This window comes from Anomalospiza imberbis, chromosome 1, assembly GCF_031753505.1.
Source record: "Anomalospiza imberbis isolate Cuckoo-Finch-1a 21T00152 chromosome 1, ASM3175350v1, whole genome shotgun sequence".
Lineage (NCBI taxonomy): Eukaryota > Metazoa > Chordata > Aves > Passeriformes > Viduidae > Anomalospiza > Anomalospiza imberbis.
In genome coordinates this window covers 135799553-135819441 of record NC_089681.1, presented here as the reverse complement: position 1 = coordinate 135819441, position 19889 = coordinate 135799553, and the positions used below count along the sequence as shown (strand labels likewise).

At 41.5% G+C, this 19889-nt stretch overlaps 2 protein-coding genes across 5 annotated transcripts in view; one reads left to right on the top strand and one right to left on the bottom strand.

The window, feature by feature from the left end:
- Positions 1 to 14094, bottom strand: part of PDSS1 (decaprenyl diphosphate synthase subunit 1) — a 24019-nt gene extending 9925 nt beyond the window's left edge. The window contains exons 1-7 of one of the 3 annotated variants that reach the window (XM_068172096.1): positions 14071 to 14094; positions 11399 to 11463; positions 10430 to 10553; positions 9930 to 10060; positions 3791 to 3932; positions 2607 to 2718; positions 2409 to 2518 (exon numbers count right to left, since the gene is read on the bottom strand). In XM_068172096.1, coding sequence (XP_068028197.1) covers positions 2409 to 2518; positions 2607 to 2718; positions 3791 to 3932; positions 9930 to 10060; positions 10430 to 10553; positions 11399 to 11463; positions 14071 to 14079 — 693 coding nt within the window. In that variant the 5' untranslated portion in view covers positions 14080 to 14094. Of the gene's footprint in view, positions 1 to 2408; positions 2519 to 2606; positions 2719 to 3790; positions 3933 to 5426; positions 5522 to 9929; positions 10061 to 10429; positions 10554 to 11398; positions 11464 to 13031; positions 13323 to 14070 lie in introns of those variants that run through there. The other 2 variants (XM_068172086.1, XM_068172105.1) reach the window with 2 other exon arrangements.
- The window catches only part of LOC137462064 (protein adenylyltransferase SelO-like), a 24229-nt gene continuing 17660 nt past the window's right edge, over positions 13321 to 19889 (top strand). Inside the window, exons 1-6 of one of the 2 annotated variants that reach the window (XM_068172067.1) lie at positions 13321 to 13495; positions 15069 to 15187; positions 15421 to 15549; positions 16305 to 16369; positions 16473 to 16529; positions 16629 to 16727. In XM_068172067.1, coding sequence (XP_068028168.1) covers positions 13321 to 13495; positions 15069 to 15187; positions 15421 to 15549; positions 16305 to 16369; positions 16473 to 16529; positions 16629 to 16727 — 644 coding nt within the window. The remainder of the gene's footprint in view (positions 13496 to 15068; positions 15188 to 15420; positions 15550 to 16304; positions 16370 to 16472; positions 16530 to 16628; positions 16728 to 19889) is intronic. The other variant, XM_068172076.1, reaches the window with a different exon arrangement.

Sequence of the window (19889 nt, the reverse complement as noted above, 5' to 3'; positions counted from 1 at the left end):
TTTATTAGCTGACCATAATATCTGATAGTGCTGTGTTATTACCCTACATCTGCCATTGGACATTATTGCAGCCTGCAGGTCTAGTTGGGCTGGGGGATTCAGTTTTGCTGGTGGGGGTCAGAGGTCTTATTTTCCTAGGCACCAGTTCCACATGGTGGTAGGGTTTTCTGATGGAGCCCTGTGCACACACCAAACTAGGAATTGGTTAGAGCAGGAGCTCACATGAAGATCCAGAGCTTTAGACTACTGGTTTCTTCAGCCTGTTCCACAGCCCTGCCTTACACAAAGAGGCACAAGCTTCCTCCTAATATGGAAATCAAGAACCTCTAGTGCACCCTTACACTCAAAGGAAGCACAATTTAATCCTTCATCTGAAAGTATACCATGCAAAATATAAACAGCTTTATGAGGCTCAGGAATTCACATTACAGCAGGGTTTAAAAAAGACAGAAAACCTGCTCAGGTTATTTTGCCATCTCCAGCTGGCCTGATGACTAAACAGAAATTCCACTTGAGCTTTTTTGTTTCTGAATTCTTGAACTGAAGTCACCTCATGTTTCTCTGAAAAATACCTTGCAGTAACTAAGGCTTCAATGACTCTGGGCCATCTGCCACTGCTTCCTTTTACAATACACTTTGATTGAAACTTTGGTAACATTCCCCCATGCAGAACTATTGTAGAAATAAACTGGAGACTGGGATGGCTCTTAACATCTTGAACAGACTGTTCTCTCCCTAAGTCCTAACTTAAAGAATTTTGATTTAAATGCAGTAATGCTTTGGTGGTACAGAATGTATCAGTTACAGTGTATGTCTTGTTTAGAGGACTATCGTATTCCTTTTTGCAGGAATACTCTACTCTTCCATTTCTAAAGCATGGCCCTGTGGAATTCTAAGGTGCCACCTGAACTTGTTTGCTATCTTCTTTCATACAGTTAATACTTGTATTTTATTCAATCACAGTAACAAATGAAGTTTTCCTATCATTAACAGGAACAGAACTGCTTCTAAAACCCATAGTCTCTCCTCTTAGTTTTGTCCCTGAAAACTGGATATGAATACTCTTGATTCCCTAACTGAATTTCCTTTCAAGATGAAACTGATGATCCTGCTTATCATTTTTGCTACAGAAAACAAAACTCCCTTCTGATTTCATTTCTTCAGTAGCCAAAGCAATCTAAATGAAAATATCTCAACATCCACATGCAACAAAAAAATAAAAAACCCAAATCCCCAAAAAAAAAAAAAAAAAGAAAAAAAATCCCTTTTAACTGCTATCAATAGAACTCTCCTAATCTATGCAGAAAGAAACTGAGGGAAACATACATTACATATTCAACTCATTGGTACTTTGTGCAGCAATAAGGATTTGCCATGAAGAGAGACCTCTCGGTTTTCCTTTCTAACACACATTTTACAGCATATAAAATTCCAGCAATTCAGCAATGGAACAACTCAGACCAGCCACTAGAAGAAAAGCAGCCAAACACCCCCCTGACAAGGATCATAGCCTGAGTCTTGAGGGAAGTGCTTAAATCCTTAATTCTTGCAAGTCATGAAAAGGAAAAAGCTTAAATTAGCACATTTGTAGGGAGAATCCACCCAGTGGGAATGTGATTTCTTTCATCTGCAAAGATTCTTTTAGGCAGACTGTCAAAATGAATATTAAAACTTGGGTATGTTTTTTCTGAGGCAGCAGAATAATGTGATGCTCCTTACTAGTCCAGGTGCCTACTGATGTAAAACAAGACTTGCAAAAGAAAATTGTCAGGGTCATATTGCCATTAATATGAGCAATCCAGCAGACTAAATTTCTTTCCTCCAACTAGAATAAAAGGTATTTTCCCTCCCCTGAAATTCATGTGTCTCATTCTATGTGATCATTTTGATATAAGCAATTTTCAACTGATGTCTGTTGCACAAATGTACCAGTTCCCTGAAAACAAAGGAAGATAATTAACACTAGCACTAATACTTGTTTCCTCCCACTGGTACCACTTAAGGTCTCACTCAGCACCAATGAGTAGGGCCAGATGTCAAAGAAGATTTAAAATCAAATTATAGGCTCAAAAGTGACCAACTGAGTTTAAAACCACTGTCTCAAAGTTCCAGAATTTCATAAATTGACGATTGCCACCATTATCGTTATTTGAACCTTATTTTGATTCAATTGAGAATAACAATAAATCTGTGTATAAATAAAAAACTGAAAGAATAAGTGAAAACCAATATTGAAGGCTACACAGCTGAACTGTGATAAAATTCACAATCTTAAACCCATTCTCATTCTGGCAGAATACCATTTCAAGGTTTTGCTTTGGAGGGTCTCCAGAGCAAACAGCAATACTAGTTTAGCTGTGAAGCTTACAGTATGGTATGTTAACTTCAGAAGAGACAGACGTACATACTGCTTTACAACTGTTTGCTATCAGACTCGCCGTCTTCTTAAAAGTCTTCTCGAGGTAGTGAGCAAATCTCTCATTCTCGTTTTCCTTGGAACCCAGCTGGAGGAATTCGCCTAAAAAGTTGCACAGATGGGAGGTTTTATTTGTGTGTTTACTGCTTAGGCAAGCAAATGGGAAGATAAAAATAGGAAAAAACCTTACCACGCACCAGATCTTCAATCACCTGAGTTAGAACAGAGATGATAGTGGTATTTCCAATTCGTGCTAAAGCTACAGAAGCAGCTGAGAGGATGAAGTCACCAGCTAGAACAGCCTAACAACAACAAAAAAAAAGGTGATCCCCTAAGTCTTTTCCTGTGTTACTACAGACCATACAGTTCCCTTTGTTTGTCAGATCTACTCACATTATGTAACTTTCCTACATAAAGCACAAATATCTCATTTTAAGAGCAAAAAACCACATAAATATTGAAATCTGAGTAATTTTTAAATCCCTATCATATAGTACTGGTTATATTTTTCTGTATAAGCACTGTCCCCTCTATATGCAGTATGTGTTTGCTTATGAAGTTTTTTCAACATTAGTTCTCTATTTCTCTCTTGTGGCTGTTACGCCATGTGAACTCTGAATTGCCCAAAGTCCCTTTCTTGCATTTTCTGGTGAAGACCTTTCTTGTAATGCTCTGTGAAGAAAACACCAATTTCAAAAAAAATTTCCCACTGACTGAAAACATTTTTCACCATTGTGTGTTCACCATTGAATCAGCATTCAGGATGAGGCACAATTTTAAAGTATTTCAATAGCACTGAAGAGTTCTCTGCTGTTGTGCAGAGAATGGCACAACAAATGCAAAATCAGTAATAATCACAGAATGGGCCAGGTTGGAAAGGGCCACAGTCATCTGGTCCAACCTCTCTGCTCAAGCAGGGTCATCCCAGAGCACAAGGCACAGGATTGTATCCAGATGATTCTTGCATCTCTCCAGTGAGGGAGACTCCAAAGCCTCTCTGGGCAATCTGTTCACATTCAGGTGGAACTTCCTGTACATCAGTTTTTGTCCTCTGCCTCTTGTCCTGTGACTTGAGAAGAGCCTGGATCCATCTTCTTGACACTGCTTTCAGACACTTAATGATGAGGGCCCCTCTCAGTCATCTCTTCTGGAGGCTGAACAGGTCCAACACTGACACACTTCAACCATTCATTATCTAATGCTTCCAACAGCTCAGAAAAGGAAAACACATTTGTCTCACCCACAAACTATGCACACCTCTTCATATGTTTTCTGACACATTCCAAGACCTAGCTACAGTAGTGTTACAAACCTCTAGGTATTTGTGCTCTGCTGAAATTCAAAGGCAAGTCTTGCACGTATTAGCATACTCACTTTCCTCTCTCCCCAGATTTGATTAAGTGTCCTTTTTCCTCTGCGAGAATTTGCATCATCAATAACATCATCATGAACTAGGCTGGCTGTATGGATCATCTCAGCAATTATGGCCACAGAGCGCTGGCTTGCCTGCACCTCCCTAAAATAAAAAAACAAGAACTGTCAAATAATTAATTATATAAGCTGCAATACACTACAAAATCTCTATCAAAAACCAAACAAAAAATGATCCTCTAAAAACAGCTGTCACAGCTTTTTCCTGGTCTGACCCCTTCTTTCAAACCTAGAATTAGGAAGACAAGAGAAAGTAAGATCATATTAGTACAGTAAGTGCAGAGGGATGAGTCCATCCTCATTAGGCCTATTTCTACATTGCTGAATAAACAGTACTGCAAAACTCCTGTGTTATTGACTTTAATCCTTCTAAATCCAGACTGCAATAAATAGCACAGTGTCAAGGATGCTTGGCTCCAAGACTGAAGTCTGGAAAACAGCAGAGAAAAGAATGCCAGGTAGCTTTGTAGATGAGTTTTAAGTTTTCCTTATCTCTGTTGCTCTACCTATAATAAACTTGTTTGTGGCATCACAAACTCTCTACAGCTGGATAACTCTACTCCAGTGAGCTGGAGAGATCAGAAGGAACAGAAACCTGCATTCTACATCTGAAAGATATAACTCATAGATCTTATCCTTCAGCTTACCTGATTACCTTAAAACCCCAGAGGTTCTTCAGAAACATGAACAATTAACTAGAATTCCACTGCAACCACTTTAGGACTGTAAACACCATCTACCTAACACTTATTGGAACTCAGCCTTTCGGAAGAGCTAACACTGATGATTCAACTCTCAGTAGTTCACACTACTTTTTTTTTAAAAAAAACTAGGTGAAAAGAAGGTAAAGGAAGAACACAGAAGCAATTATCTAGAGAACAAAACTGGCAAAAAACACATAAAAGAGCCAACCTAGCTCACACAAAGGACCCTTAGTATCCAGCTTCCACTGTCATCTCCTGGTATTTTTGTTTTCATCATGGGTTACATGCAGGATCCCAAAAATGGCTATCCCAGTCAGCCTTGCCTCATAGGTATAACAGGTCCACATGAACATTTAAAATACCCCACACATAAAACAATAACACAAAAAACCCAAAACCCACAACACAAGAAACTACTTCTGATATGTAAGTACTGTATTTCTGGTATACAGACAACAGAGAAAATCATACTATTTTACAGAAGAACAGAAAAAGAAACAGAAGATAATTTCAGCTCAGCTAAGGGAATTTAAAACAAATTTGCACTGCCTATGTCCTTTAAAATGTAGTGATTAATCACAAAATGAAAGAACATATTGCAGTCTGCTGACATAACACTGCATTCTGACACCTACCTCATTACAGAATTCTGCACTTCTGTCAGTGGGAGTTCTACATCCTGAACAATAGCAGGATGAATGGGTAGCTCATAGGCTGTGAAAATATGGCTTTTACACAACAGAAAATAAGAGCTGGAAACCTTCATGGTTGTTTGGAGGCAAGTCTTAATGTGGACTAGTGATTTAATCAAATGCTAGTTCAGTGTAAATAGTTTTCCAAAATAAACTACTCTTACTAAGTAGGAGAAAACTTACCTTCAAAAAACTGTAAAGGTCTCCAGCCTCTTTCATGCACTGCTCTCCTTTTGGGGATTCCCTTTTTCATTAATTATGCCAGCAGACTGGACTTCCTGCTGGAAAGCAGCAGTAAATGGCAACACTCACTAACACACTGAAATATTTCCGTAGAATGAAGATAGAACAAAACCAGTTATTTCAAAAGCAGGTTCAGAAGAGTTCTGCATTATACTCTATCTTATCTCTGACAATGACTAAAAATGGCATAGGAATGTTCATGGTTTCCAGAATGTTGCATCAAATGTAACAATTTAATCTGAAGGAGCTTTAAAACTACTATTTCCACAAAGTCTCCAGCAAGGTTCTTCCCACTGCAGGCAAAAAAAGTTCTGCAATAGTTTTGTACATGCATCTTGTGAGACTAATTCTAGATCAGAGCATGCCTACTTTTAGGGGAAAAGACAAAAAGCCCAGGATCTTTCTTATCCCCTGCCATTTTTCATTCAGCTTCTCCTGCAAAACAAAAGCAAAAAGTGGCAGTAACTCAACAGATAACAGGTCCCTGCGAATCCAGTAAGTGGAAAGATGCCATTTTTAGGTCACTCCCAAAGTAAAGATGCCCTGAGATTATGTATATTTACAGATATTTTATATCTCCCTCCAAATATCCCTGTCCAAAACCAAAACAAACAACAAATAAAACCACCCAACAGTGGTGAGGGCCGAACTCAAAACCACACAAACCAGTATTTACACTCTCCAACAAAAAGCCTGGAGGCAACGTGTTTGCCAGTAAGTAAATACTACCAGTTTAAGGAGAGGAAATGAGCATAAGGCCTTGCAAAATTTTTGTGCTATGGCCAAAGTTCTTCAAGCATCTTTCTCCTGCTAAGGCCCTGTGGCTGAAAGAAGCAACCATCTCAGAAACAGAGACACTGACACAGAAGGGCACTGCAAACTAGGGGAAGCACAGAGAATGCATGTGCTAACACCAGAGAGAACTGCAGAGCAGCTGACACCACGGCCTTTTGACAAAGACGGCTTGGAAGAGTGAAACAAAAGGGAACTAAGGTTCTTAGCAGGTTCTATCTTTAGGAAATAGTCCATCGAGTTTAGCCAAGTCATTTTATTTGTTTCTCATCCTATTCTGATACATTTATTTTCCTTCCCTCATCCCCCCCCCCCCTCAACTTTTTTGCTCACTGTTTTACCTATTATTTTTGTTCTTCTTTGGCCCTCTCTTATTTGCCTCTCTGTTTTTGGTTGTAGGAAAAGAAATAAAAACTCTCATTTGCAAACACCTTTGGAGAATACAGAAACACTAGGTCCTGTCAGTGATAATTCTGTGAAGTTCTTCACACAGGTATGTGAAGAAATGCCACTGGATGTGTGAAATTGAGGGTTTGCATGACTCCAGCTTAAAATATTTACAACAATTCTTACTCTCACACAAAGCAAAGTTGCTAACAATAAGCAAAAAGCCACTGCCCAAGGGACTTAAAAGACTCAGGGTAGGACTTAGGACACTTAAAAAAAAACATGGTGGGTCCAGCAAGTTATATTACAGTTGAGAATGGTAGCAAGATGATGCAGAAGATGAACATCAGCAGTACAAAACCCAGAGGCAAAAGTAAAAAAAAAAAAAGCTAGGGATGAAGAGTACAGGATATTGGCTCACCCTACAAACTTACAGACACTGTGGTCAGTCTCTTCAATTACACATGTGGGAAACAAAGCCTCAACAAAGAAAAACAAGCCTGGGAGAAGGATCAGTATTAACTGAGGAAAATAATGATAAAATGCTTCAAGGGAAATGACAAATTGAAAGTGGAAAAACATCTTAACAAAACTGGGAGAAGCAGAATGTAAGGCAAGTATTATTCCCCTCAGGTTTGTAGAAGAGTAGCAGAGTTAAAAACATGCAGTATTACTTCCCTACATACACAATTTTCTTCACACACATTAAGAAGTTGGAAGAACAATTTGCCACCTGGAGACAATGTTGCTTTAAGAAAGAACAATAATAATCATATTAATGATTATTCAAATTATGATTGAATCATAATAATGAATCAATCATAGTATCAATGTGAACTGAAGTAGGAACTGGGTAGCCACAGTACAAAGGTAAATTCCTTTTGCATGGCCATGCCAACCCTCAAAAGCATTGGTCACCATGCATGAACCAACAAGCAGAACAGCGAAGTCTTGTATCAACATATGGGATATTTAATTACAATCACAGGCTTGGAAAAAATTGGCACAGAGCACAGAACAGGAAGGTAAATACCCTGAGATTTCATTCCATTCATTTGCTGAAACATTTCTGTTCTTGCTACTCAGAATTTCATTCTAAAAGCACCATGACAAAGATGGTGACTCAACCTGGTTTGTACTAGAACATTCAGATTATTGAGGAGGCTTTTTAAACACTGAACATATTTTGGAGGTGCTGATTAGAACCACAACAGATGTACAAACACTGCCAAATGACACAAGCATCGAGAAATCAGAGGACTTATGCTGTGGGCTGGCTACTGCAAAGCAAACAATTGCCCCAGGCATATGTGGCACTTTCTTACTGGCACATGCATAACATGTGGACAGGAATATGTCCACGAGCATATACATATGTCAAAAGACAGCAAATATGCTTTGAGCATACAGGCAAATTCAGTCTTTCTACTGCTACCTTTCTTTGATTCACTGTTCAACTCCCACACTGTATGACAGCAGTTCCAGCCTTCTCAGTACTGCACACATGATTTTGTTCATAAGCTTTTCATGCTACACACTAGAATGAGATAAAACTATTTTTACCATTATTTTGCTTCCAAAGATGCTCCAAAACCTCACTGTCCCTGTTGTTAAAAGTCTCCTCCTAAATTTCCATTCTCTTACAAACATAATGCTTTGTCTTAAGTAGCTCCTTCACCCTGTTCCTGATAAATTTGTAGACCACAAGTCTTCAATCTTCATGATTATCTTTGCAATCCATCCCTGAAGCCAGCTGGACTTACCTTATTTTGAGCACAGGGATCAGACACGCTGATGATTTCAGGAAGTGTGATATACACTCCCATAGCTGAACTGGATGGCTGATGCATGCTAGGATATCTTTGAGGTTTTTCATAACAAAGGTGGTTGCAAACCACACTGGGGCTATGCCCTAATGGGACACCTAAGACCCTACAAGCTCAAGCAGAAAGTTTTGGTTTACTGTGCTTCCTTACATTTCACCATAGATGGATGATCATCAAGAATGATTCTGCCATCAAAAAGTGCCATCCTCACACTCCTGTTTTTCATGTCAAGATCACTCATGAAAATATTAAGCCAGTCAGTGGCAAAAGGCATCCCTGAGGATTTTCACAACCAATAATGTTCCTTTTGCTATCTCAGAGTCAATGACAAGAAGCAGTCCTGCACTACAACAGAATCTGGCTGAAGCAAAGGTCATTAATCCTGGATGATTTTCCCTAAAACAAGGGGAACTGGCACACACAGGAAAGGATAATGCCAGCTCCGTTTTTTCTCCTTCAAAATTGTATTCACACAGAAGGGGGTACAGGGTGGAGGGTGCTATCCACACAACAAAATACATGCCATGCTCTGAGGTAGTAATCAAGTCCAACAAAGCATTAAACTAGTCCCACAGAGAGAAAACGGTGCAAGAGCTCAGACAAATCCTTTAAGACTCACAAATTAGTCTAGAAACACTTCTGGAAAGAGACCAAAGATTATCTACTTGAAATTCTATACAAGGCAAGACTGGAAGCATAGCTGGAAGGCAGAGAACACTCCAGCCAACATCTTTCCTCAAAATGCAAACATAGCAGTTGACAGGAACGTGTGGAGTGAAGCATTTGCAACGAGCCAGACTCGGGAGTGATAGAGAATACTGGCCAAGAATGATCTTCTGCTCAGTTAAAACTGCTTCCAAGTAACTTGGAGATCATAAGGATTACACCAGACTAATTAGCTTAGAATCTTACATAAAGTGTAGAAACTTGCTACTAGAGGGTGGGGAAAAAAACTCTTACTGTTTTCAAAATCTTACAGCTTTGAATATAATCATACCACTTCTTTAATAGCTTTTCTGCATAGTTACTAAAAAAAAAAAATCTATGAAAGTCTCTTCTCACAGCAAACTTCTTACCTAGAGTTTAATAGGAACAGGAGTGGTTACAAATGAAAAATATTTAACGAAGTTTATATAGTTTCAAAGAGTATTAAAGGTTCTAATAGTGCATTTATGCAATTATGCACGCAATTATGCATAATTCAGCAACATTGTTTATCCACCCTGCTTACAAGTGCAGTATAGTCCATGATTTAACACATGGAAATATGTAATAAACCCAGCAGTTCCTTTTGCACTGACAACTACAAAAATACAGCTTCAAGATGGAGCTTACATTCAAGTTTTACTGAGGAGCAATTTATTTTCATAAAGTATTTTTCAGAAACACAATGATAATTTTCAAGCATGATGTGTGTATCTGAAAGTGACCAACTCACTTGGAATTATTATGGTGAATGTTGCAAGCCCGAGCCATTAGCACCACAATCATTGGTCGAAAGGCCTTTCCCTTCCCATCAAAGTAATAATCACACATTTCCTTAAGTTCTGCTGCAGAGACCAGCAATTCCTATAGAAAGGACAAGAGCATTTCAGCACAGAAGTCACAAAGTCAGTCTGTTTAGTGTAGGTAAAACAGTATGCATGTATAACGCTATTGCTTGCATTCATTCCACTTAGTGCAAGCTCAAGTTGTTTTTAAAATTACTATGAGTAATCTGAAATATAAATGATGCATTCTAGCACTGCAAATCAGGAGAAAAAAAATTGCATTCTGGTTCCATAAAGTATGAGAAATGCTCCATTTACCTTCAGTTTAATTTTCAGACAGCTGTTCATAAACATACATAACATTATTTCAATAAATATTCTCCATACTGATGGCTGCTATTAAAAACAATCATCATGACATCCCAGCATAGCCACCAAAATCCCTTACCTTTTTAATATCTTCATAGAGATTCTTCAAGTCTTTTCTACCAAGTTGAAAAGGGTCTTGGTATTTTTCATCACTAATTGTCTTACTGCAGCTGCACCAGTGGGATGTACTTGTATGATGAAACCTGGTGACAGTGTTTTTCAAGAGAGTAGTCTTGTTAGATGTCAAGTTCCCCTGATTCCCCATACAGAAACATCTGAAAGGATTTCTTTCTCTTCTTCTCCCCTTACACCATATTTAACCAAATGGCTAAAATACATGAAGACACCATAACACTCTTTTTCAGACAGACAGTAAGGTGTAAGGACAGAAAAGCTGTGTATTGATGATCATAAACCTTTGGGACCTGGCAAAGTGCATTTGGAAAACACACACACACTCTGCCCTTAACAGATCCCAGATCTTCTGAGACACAGAACACGACCTTGCTCCCGATCTATTCCTTTTGAATACACTATGGATAGTGTAGCCTACATTTGGAGATAGAGCCTTCATGTCTGGCAACCCAACTATTCTGTTACTTTCTTCCCTCTCATGTAAACTCCTGAAAAAAATATTCCTGACTTAGATTTGTTTCCTTTGCATACCCAGCTACATAATAAATTAATTCAATACTTCCAGGTAGCGTGACGATGCTAGGAAAGTTCATCAGAAAAGGGTGAAAGCTCCACTTGGATGCATTAAGATGCATTAAGGAGATTTGTTTGTTTATTTCCTGGATTTGAAGTTTCTTCTCCTTCTAGTGTTTCCTTTTCCAAAGTGAACCGTATGTATTTTATTGCAACATTCTTGCTTTGCCCATTTCTCCCCAGGATAGACGACTGAGATTCAGACTCAGCCCTACAGCAGCAGCCTACACTGGAGTAAATAACCTTATTTTCAAAGTTTACAGCTCAGAGGTGTAACTACCCAGTTCACCCAATAACTACGTCCTTACCCACAACACAACAATGTGAACCTCCAACTTACCGCCAAAATGTACTACATATTTTTGGAAATGAGAAAGTTGAACTTCTTTGGGTAATGTGACACATCTGCACAAAATAAAACCAGGGATAGTTTATTAGAACTTTAAACTGACAGAAAACATTTCACTACAAAAAAAAGTATCCATCACCATTGCCCTATTTCTCCATTTTAACAACCCAGCAGCAAAGGGAGTCTCCTAACCCCTTCCACACCACGTGAGACATGAGTGCACACTTCATCAGGCACACTGAACTGACTCTTCTGCTCTGGAGCTTTGGACTTTCTCCCCTTGCAGGCCCAGCCCAGGAGGCTTATCACTTAAATTACCAAAGCTGCTCCAATAAAACCTTGCTTTTGCACTTGAGCAAGGTGCAAATTTCAAACCTTCCCTGCCTGGCAGATAAATCTGGACTGCACCAGTCAAGACACAGAGAAAAGGATGAGCTGTTTCAGTACACTAACAGGAAATCATGTCCTTGTTTTCCCCTGAAGCAATTTCAATTCAGCCTGCTGTTAATAATTTACACCTGCCCATCTTCTCTGCTAGATGTCCAGAACCTAACTTCCAAATCTAGCAATCTCTCCAATGATCCCTCCCTGCAGACAGAGCCCAGGAGCATGGGGGCAGGAAGGCACAGTCCCAGGTGCATGATTCCAGCAGGCACAGGCTGAGGAAGGAAGTACAGCTTTTGCTCTGCTCCTGGGAGGGCTGCCAGGGAGTACCGAGCCCTGCCCAATGCTGGGCTGAGCCAACCTAAAATCACTGCAATCCACGTGTTCACCAAACTGCCTCCGGAAAAACTCACATAGAAACGTTCAAGGAGACCTGCTGCTCGTGCCTCAGCGTCTCCTCATACGTGGATTAAAGTCTCTCTCTCCTTGGACAGTGGGAGACAAACAAAAGCACTGCAATGGCTCAAGGGCACTCTTCCATCCTCCGTGCTTACACAAGGCCATGCAAGGAGACAAAGGAAGGCGAGGAGCCCTAACTTATCACAGATCTGCAACCCACTGCTGTCTGACTTCAGTGTCCAGCCCCATGGCTGAGACATTCCCAAGTCGCTCTCTCGGACCTCTCACCGCGTTCTGTTGCTAAAAATAGCTGATCTCTTCCTTCAGCGCGGGCACACACAGACTCCCTCCTTCACACTGCTGCTTGACCCTGTAACGGCGGCTGCTGCGGGATGCTGGACACGTTCGCCAGAGCACTTTCCCTGTCCCGGGTAGGACAGCCAGAGCACCTCAGCGAGGCTCAGAACCGCAGCCCGGCCTTGTGAAGAAGCTGCAGACTAAGGCAGTGAGTGAACTGCCCCCACTACCACTCACAACGCTAATACACACAAACGCCTTCAAAATCTCACACTGAGAGCCACTTCCCCTGCTCCCACCCAGGGCCGGCTCCGAGGGGCTCACACACTGACCAGTGCTGAAAACCCCTAATCCGGAATTTAACCTTGCACCGAGCGCGCTCCTGCCCCCAGCAAGGACCCCCCGGCAGGGAGCCGCCCCCGGGCCGTGGCGCTTCCCGGGCGCAGGCTGCGGAACGCCGAAGGAGCGGCGGCCGCGGGCGCCCGCCCGGCCCGGCGCCCCCCGCCCCATTCATTCCGCGCCCGCCCGGCGCCGCCGCACTCACCGCCGCGCTGGGGGCCGGCGGGGCGCGGGGGCCGGGGCTCGGCACGGAGCCCAGCGGCGGCGCCCGGCGGCACCAGGCGCCGCTCCGCCACCACCACCGCAAGGCCATGGTGTCCCCCAGCCCCGCCGCGCCGGCACCGCCTCCCGGCGCCGCCGCGACCCGGACGCGGAAGCCCCGCGCCGCCACCGCCCTCCGGCCCGGTGCCGGGCGCGCAACCCTACGCCCTCTTTGAGGGCGGGAGACCTCAGTCCGGGTCCGTGGGTGGCTCTGGAAGCCGAGGTCTGGGGACATGTGGTGGCGCCCCTGGCTGCCCGCCTGCCTGGCCTGGGGCTGTGTGGCCGCGCTGTGCGGTTCCCGCGGGCTCTGCCCGGCCCCGAACGCCTCCAGCCCCGAGCCGGGTCAGTGCCCGCGGCGCCGGGCGGCGGAGCTCTGCGCCTGGGCCCTGTCCTCCGACAGCCTCCTAGGTACGGCCTGCCCTGTCCCGGGGATCTGCACTGTCCTGCCCTGTCCCGGGTCTCTGTCCTGTCCTGTCCTGCCCCGGGGCTCTGTCCTCCTGTCCTGCCCTGTCCCGGGGCTCTGTCCTCCTGCCCTGCCCTGTCCCGGGGCTCTGCACTCCTGGCCTGCCCTGTCCCGGGGCTCTGTCCTGCCCTGCCCTGTCCCGGGGCTCTGCACTCCTGGCCTGCCCTGTCCCGGGGCTCTGTCCTGTCCTGCCCTGTCCCGGGGCTCTGTCCTCCTGTCCTGCCCTGTCCCGGGGCTCTGTCCTCCTGTCCTGTCCTATCCCGGGGCTCTGTCCTCCTGCCCTGCCCTATCCCGGGGCTCTGCACTCCTGCCCTGCCCTGTCCCGGGGCTCTGCACTCCTGCCCTGCCCGGTGCTTTTGCTTGTTGGGTTTTGGCAGCTCCTAAAGCAGTAATTAAGTAAAGACCTGATACACACAGTCAAATATAGTTTTAAAATTAAAACTAGATTGGTCATAAGGAGCGTTTTTTTTGGTGTTTTTTTTTCCCTGAGTCCGTTATGTGTTAGTGCAGAGTTGATAACCTGACACATCTCTGGAAGTACACAAAGCATTCTAGCTCTCCTATCTCTCGGGCATACCAAAGTGCTTGTAATCATAGTGCTAATTGATATGATAACATTACAGAACTAATTCCATCAGGTGATACAATTACTTGTGAGTATTAAGAAATAATAGTCAGCGATAAATCTTGTGGCAGCTGGCTATAACAGGATCTGCCATTAGAGGTAGCGAGAAACATGGCTAGCAGCAAGGCTCCAGAGATGCTAACTAATTTAAAATATTTACAAAACAGTGACTATGAGGTACTGGGATTTTATAATTAATGTGGCATTGTAAGATTGTTGTAAGCAGAAGTCCATAAAGATAGTAAAGCAAACCGTTTTAAAACACTATTTGTCTTCTGTTACCATGGAATAGGGCACAGAGTAGGTCTGAAGGAAGAATGAAGCACAACTTCTGAGTGCACATGTATGCTACAGCAAGAGCTACATCTTCTAACCCACTCATTCACTGTTTACATTACTCAGAAAAGACTTCATCTGTTTTCTTGGGTTGTGTGGTGACCATTGCTGCATATGGACTGTACACAGCAGTTACTGGTGCACAGTGACTTAAATTTGCTGCACGACATTGTTCAGCTGTGGGAAAAGCTGAACTTTGTCTCCTGCAGATATCTTTTAGGGTGTATGTAGCTGAGTGCAACATCAAACTGCCCTGAGACTGTTCCAGTCACAGTCTATTCAATCTATTTTCGATATGGTTTAGATTTTAAAACTAGAATGCCGTGGTACATTCTTTAACTGCAGAATTCAGTCCTTTTCAGAAATTCCAAACAGTAAAGTACTAAATTTATTTGGGATTGCTTTTCATGAAGGGCTAATATACATTGGTGAAGTTGTAATACTACAAGTTTTAATTGTTTTTAAAGCATTTTTGCTGGATTTAGGAGGAAACCTATTAAGACTAATATGATTAATTGTTTTTCATATGGTATATCTTGTCTGTTTCATGTTTACAGATCCTTTTCCAGTTGATGAGATCCAAGAAAATTATGTCCGTAACGTGAGAAACTGCATTTTTTCAGTTGTCTATCCTACACCTTTTAAGTCTAGAGTTCGTCTTGTAGCTGTTTCAAAGGTTGGCTATTGTTTTTTTATTCCTCTCTAATTAGTAGAAATTATTAATACATGTACTAAAGTATATTTTAATATTCATATGCTATTTATCGTGAAACATCTCAAGAAATACTTTAAACAAACAGAGCATTTTAAACATATTGTGAGATGTCTTTTAACGATGGAATCTGTAGAGAAAACATGTTCATTACCACTGAAAATTTGATCATGTTCAAATATTATTTTTTTCTCCAGGAAGTTCTTGAAAATATTTTGGATCTTGATATATCTGTCAAAGGATCATCTGATTTTCTGGAGTTTGTCAGTGGTGGGAAAGTGATATTTGGGTCTGTTCCACTGGCCCATAGGTATGGGGGTCACCAGGTAAGTATGGCACTCGTTCTTCCAGGTGGAATTGTGTAGGTCTTTCCTTGTGAATTACACCTGGATAATACCTGTAAGTACATCAGTATATGTCTGTGAGTACATGAATGCTTACTAACAGTTTGATTGCAGACTTGTTCTTCATAACGGGCTGCAGGTGGAAAAGAACTATAATGTCCTTCCACAGTACCCTGTTTACTTGCTCTGCTTTTGTTTATGCCTGAAGCAAATTATCTTTTTAACTTTCATTAGCTGCTGAGTCTGCTTAGCACCCCAGCAGCCTGGGCAGCTATTAGTATCTAATACTAATAGCTCAGAGGAGTGGAGAAGGACAGAGCCTCACTGCAACACCACGGTTACTAAGGTTCAAGTTTCATTGAAATGGGTATGATTATTCATGGAGAAGAATGCTAGAATTTGATTTGTAATTTCCAATTAAAAAAAACAAAACAAGCCATGTGGGTTTAAAGGCTCATTATGCAAAACAGACAGGTCTGTAGCTGTATGTCATAGCTGGAAGGTAAAAAAAAAAAAAAGAAAAAAATAAAAGAATAAAAAAGAGGATTACTGGTGTTACTCTTTTCTTGTGGTTTTCTGATTCATTTTTGGAGTGAGTGTGGAAATGCAGCTTTAGGGTTCAGCATTTTAATGTGAGCAAATGTGTCTTTTGTGAGGACCTAGATTTAATCTGTATTGTTTCAAGTACAACTTCTATAAACGATAGAGGACAATAACTTGATTTTAATTTTTGTCAGTTTGGTAGCTGGGCAGGTCAGCTGGGGGATGGAAGAGCCCATTTGATTGGAGTATATACAAACAGGTGTGACTTTTTTTTAAGTGTCTGATTGAACTCTGTGTTCAGTTTAGCTGAGTCATGGTTAACCTGAGGTCTATGCTTAGAAATGCCAATGGTATTTTTGCAGGCATGGTGAGAGGTGGGAACTGCAGTTAAAAGGGTCAGGAAAGACCCCATACTCCAGGTAAGTTGCAGTTACTCTGTGTACTCTAAACCAGAATGTTTGCTTTTTGAAATTTGCTTTGATTTTATGACCAATTCCTTATTTCTCTGTTCTCCATAGGAATGGTGATGGGAGAGCTGTGCTTCGCTCTTCTGTTCGAGAGTTTTTATGTAGTGAGGCCATGCACTATCTTGGAATTCCTACAAGCAGAGCTGCTAGGTATTTTTCTTTCCTTTGTTGACAGTATACTTATTTACAGGTAATTTTGTGACTGAGTTTCACAGAACATCAATAAAGCAGGGCAGTTAGTTTCCAAGATGAAAGATCTCTTCATATGTATGCAATCAGAACAAAATGTATTCTCCACAGATTTTTGGATAAAACTTTCCAATGATAGTAAACTCCAGCAATTAATTGCATCACATAGTTTGCTGGATTCTAGAAATACAACTTAACTTTAGTGTAGTAAAGACTCTTTTCTATAAAGTTAATTCAAATTCTAGATTCTAGCCAAATAGGAAAATGTCGAAAGTGCCTATTTTTTTACTGTAATTTTTAAGATTGCTGGGAAAAATTATCATTCATATGAATAAACATGAATATTGGAGGTAGAACTGAATGTAGGCAGTTACTCTCAATTCTTTATCTATGCAAGCACCCCTTCAGCAGAGAGAGAGAGTTTGTAAAAAAAAATTTTGAAACGAATTCTGTGTGAACCAAAGGAGACTAACACATTCATTCATTTGGATGATTTTCTCAGAATCAAGTAATTGAATATTATCAGAGGATCGTGTTTAAAATGCCAAGTTCATTTTGTGTTCCAAGTAGTCTGAAGTCTGTACTGCAGTGTTTCAGGCTTTAAAGAAAGCAAATGTTCTGCAGAAAAGGCCTGTACTCAGCTGCCACAAGGCTAGGTGTCTGTATTTGCAAAGTGTCTGCAAATCTCTTTAGCATTAGTTCTAACTCATTTGCTCTGTTGAAGTGCAGTGTTTGTAAATGACATTTTTGATGGTTTATTCACTGACTTCATCTTGGGACTCTTTGCTGTTGGCTGTTAATGCATAACTTTAAATCTGTCTGAATATCAGCAGGAAATCATTTGGCAGGTTAGAGCCTCTCTTTGCTGTCATCTCAACAAATTGTTCAGTGCAAAACAGTATGAAATTACCCCTTTACTGTGCACGAATTCTACTGAGCACACAGTGTGCTTTAGCTCTCTGCTGGCAGATTGGTTAAATGCCTGGCTCTCTTAACTGTTGTACAAGCTCTGCAGACTGTTTGCAAGACTTAATTTGGAAAAACCCCAGCTGACAGCCATATTCTTCCCGATGGGGAGCTGTTGCACTGAGGCTGGTGGGATGTACTTAACAGAGGTCTTGTCAAGTCTTGGCAGAAGTGGGAGGAAAAACCTTACGGCTTATCCCAGAACACCCAGCAGGTTGGTTTGCTCTATTAATTTTAAGTACTGTGTTCCCAATGGGGTGCTACAGTTTATGACTGTACTGCCAGATACAGAACACTTCATACAGTACCATTTTAGTCACATTCTGATACTACCGGTGAGCAGTGTTACACATGAAGTCAAAAGAGTGAACCAATATACATAGTTTTCTGAGTGGCTTTACTTGCATAGGGTTTGATGTTCATGCAGAACAGCAGGCAGAGCACTAGGAGTGTAAAGTCAAGCCCTTAAGTGAGAGCCAGGTAGGGAGGGATATCAGCCATCCATCCATCCATCCATCCATCCATCCATCCATCCATCCATCCATCCATCCATCCATCCCTTCTGTGAGTGCTGTTCCAGCTTCTTTGGTGTGAGAACAATTTCAGTGCTCTATTTCCTACTGGTGAGTGTACAGCTGGTCTGCTGCTGCCTTCTCTCCAGCAATGGTACTTACCAACTGCAGGGACCATTGGAGAGCTACTTTTCTAGTGGGAATGTGTGTTTATGTGGCTGCTCAGCTACCTGGCCAGCTCTCAAATGTTGTACGTCCGTACTAAGGAAATGTCAGTGCCTCCATGGATGTTTTATCTGCAATAGAAGTGCTGGTATTCTGTAGGAATTTTGCAGAGAGCCTGCTAAGAGTTACACAGTGAAAAGGAAACAACCTTTTTGGCGGAGGTCTGTTCAAAACAGTAAAGTTCAGTAGCACAACTTTTGTGCCTTCTGTCCCTAGTGCTCTGCTGCACACAGTATTTTGTAGGTGTCGGAGGTTCCTTCTCTGTTTCTATTTTTTTTGTTTTCTCTTGAAGGATTAAGATTTTCTTTTTCCATTTCATTTATTTACATCAGAGGTTTTTGTACTAAACCCTACAGACATACCAATTGATTTCAAATAAGTATTAAAAAAAAAACCCACTCTAATTCTACTTGTATCAGTACAGCTCCAATAAAAGAAGCTGATTTCTGTATATTTTTCCTCTCTTGAAATAATTCACTGCCTGTTCTTTGCAGTTAACGGAACATTCAGTTTGAATAGCTACTAGGTATCTTCAAAAATATTGACTACAATAAGAATTATTTAGTTTCAAACCTACAGTTACTGTTGCAAGCAAGTGCACTAGGTACGACTTCATGCTATTTCTTTTCATGACCTTTTTGTACATATTTATATTTATATGGATTTCCCACATTTTTGGTTCAACTGCATTCTTTCTAAAATTTCAATGCTCAAGTATGTAAAACCATAATCTAGTGTACTTCCAAAATGAAACTCTTGAGAATTAACACTGTGACTGTTTTCAGTCATATTTATGAATGAAACAATAGGTCTGTCTCTTGTTCTTTGCTGTGTACCTCGAAGAAAAGTTTGGTTCTGTCTTCTCTGCTGTTTTCAACTACCTAGTAGCAGAATATAAATAACTGCATTAAATATCAAATAGCGTGCCACCCAACTATATTTTGAATCATGGAATCGTAATTTGGGTTGGAAGAGACTTTTACTGGTCTAGTCCAATTTACCCCTCAATGAGCAGGGACATCTTTATCTTCTCTATATCAGGTTGTTCAAAGCCCCCTCCAGCCTGACCCTGGATATTTCCATGGATGGGGCATCTACTGCCTTTCTGGGGCAACCTGTTCAGTGTCTCACCACCCTCTGAGTAAAAAGCTTCTTCCTAATACCTGATCTAAAGCTGCCCTCTTTCAGTGTACAGCCATTCCTCCTTGTCCTATTGCTAGAGGCCCTGGTAAAGGGTACCTGTCCAGCTGTCTTGTAGACTCCTTTGGGAACTGGAAGGTGCTGTAAGATCTCCCCTTATTCCCCATGAACAGCCCCAGCTCTCAGTCATAGGAGAGGTGCTCCAGCTCTCTGGTCATTTCTGGACCCACTCTAATAGGTCCATGTCTCTCCTGAGTAGAAGAATATTTTCCAGTTATCA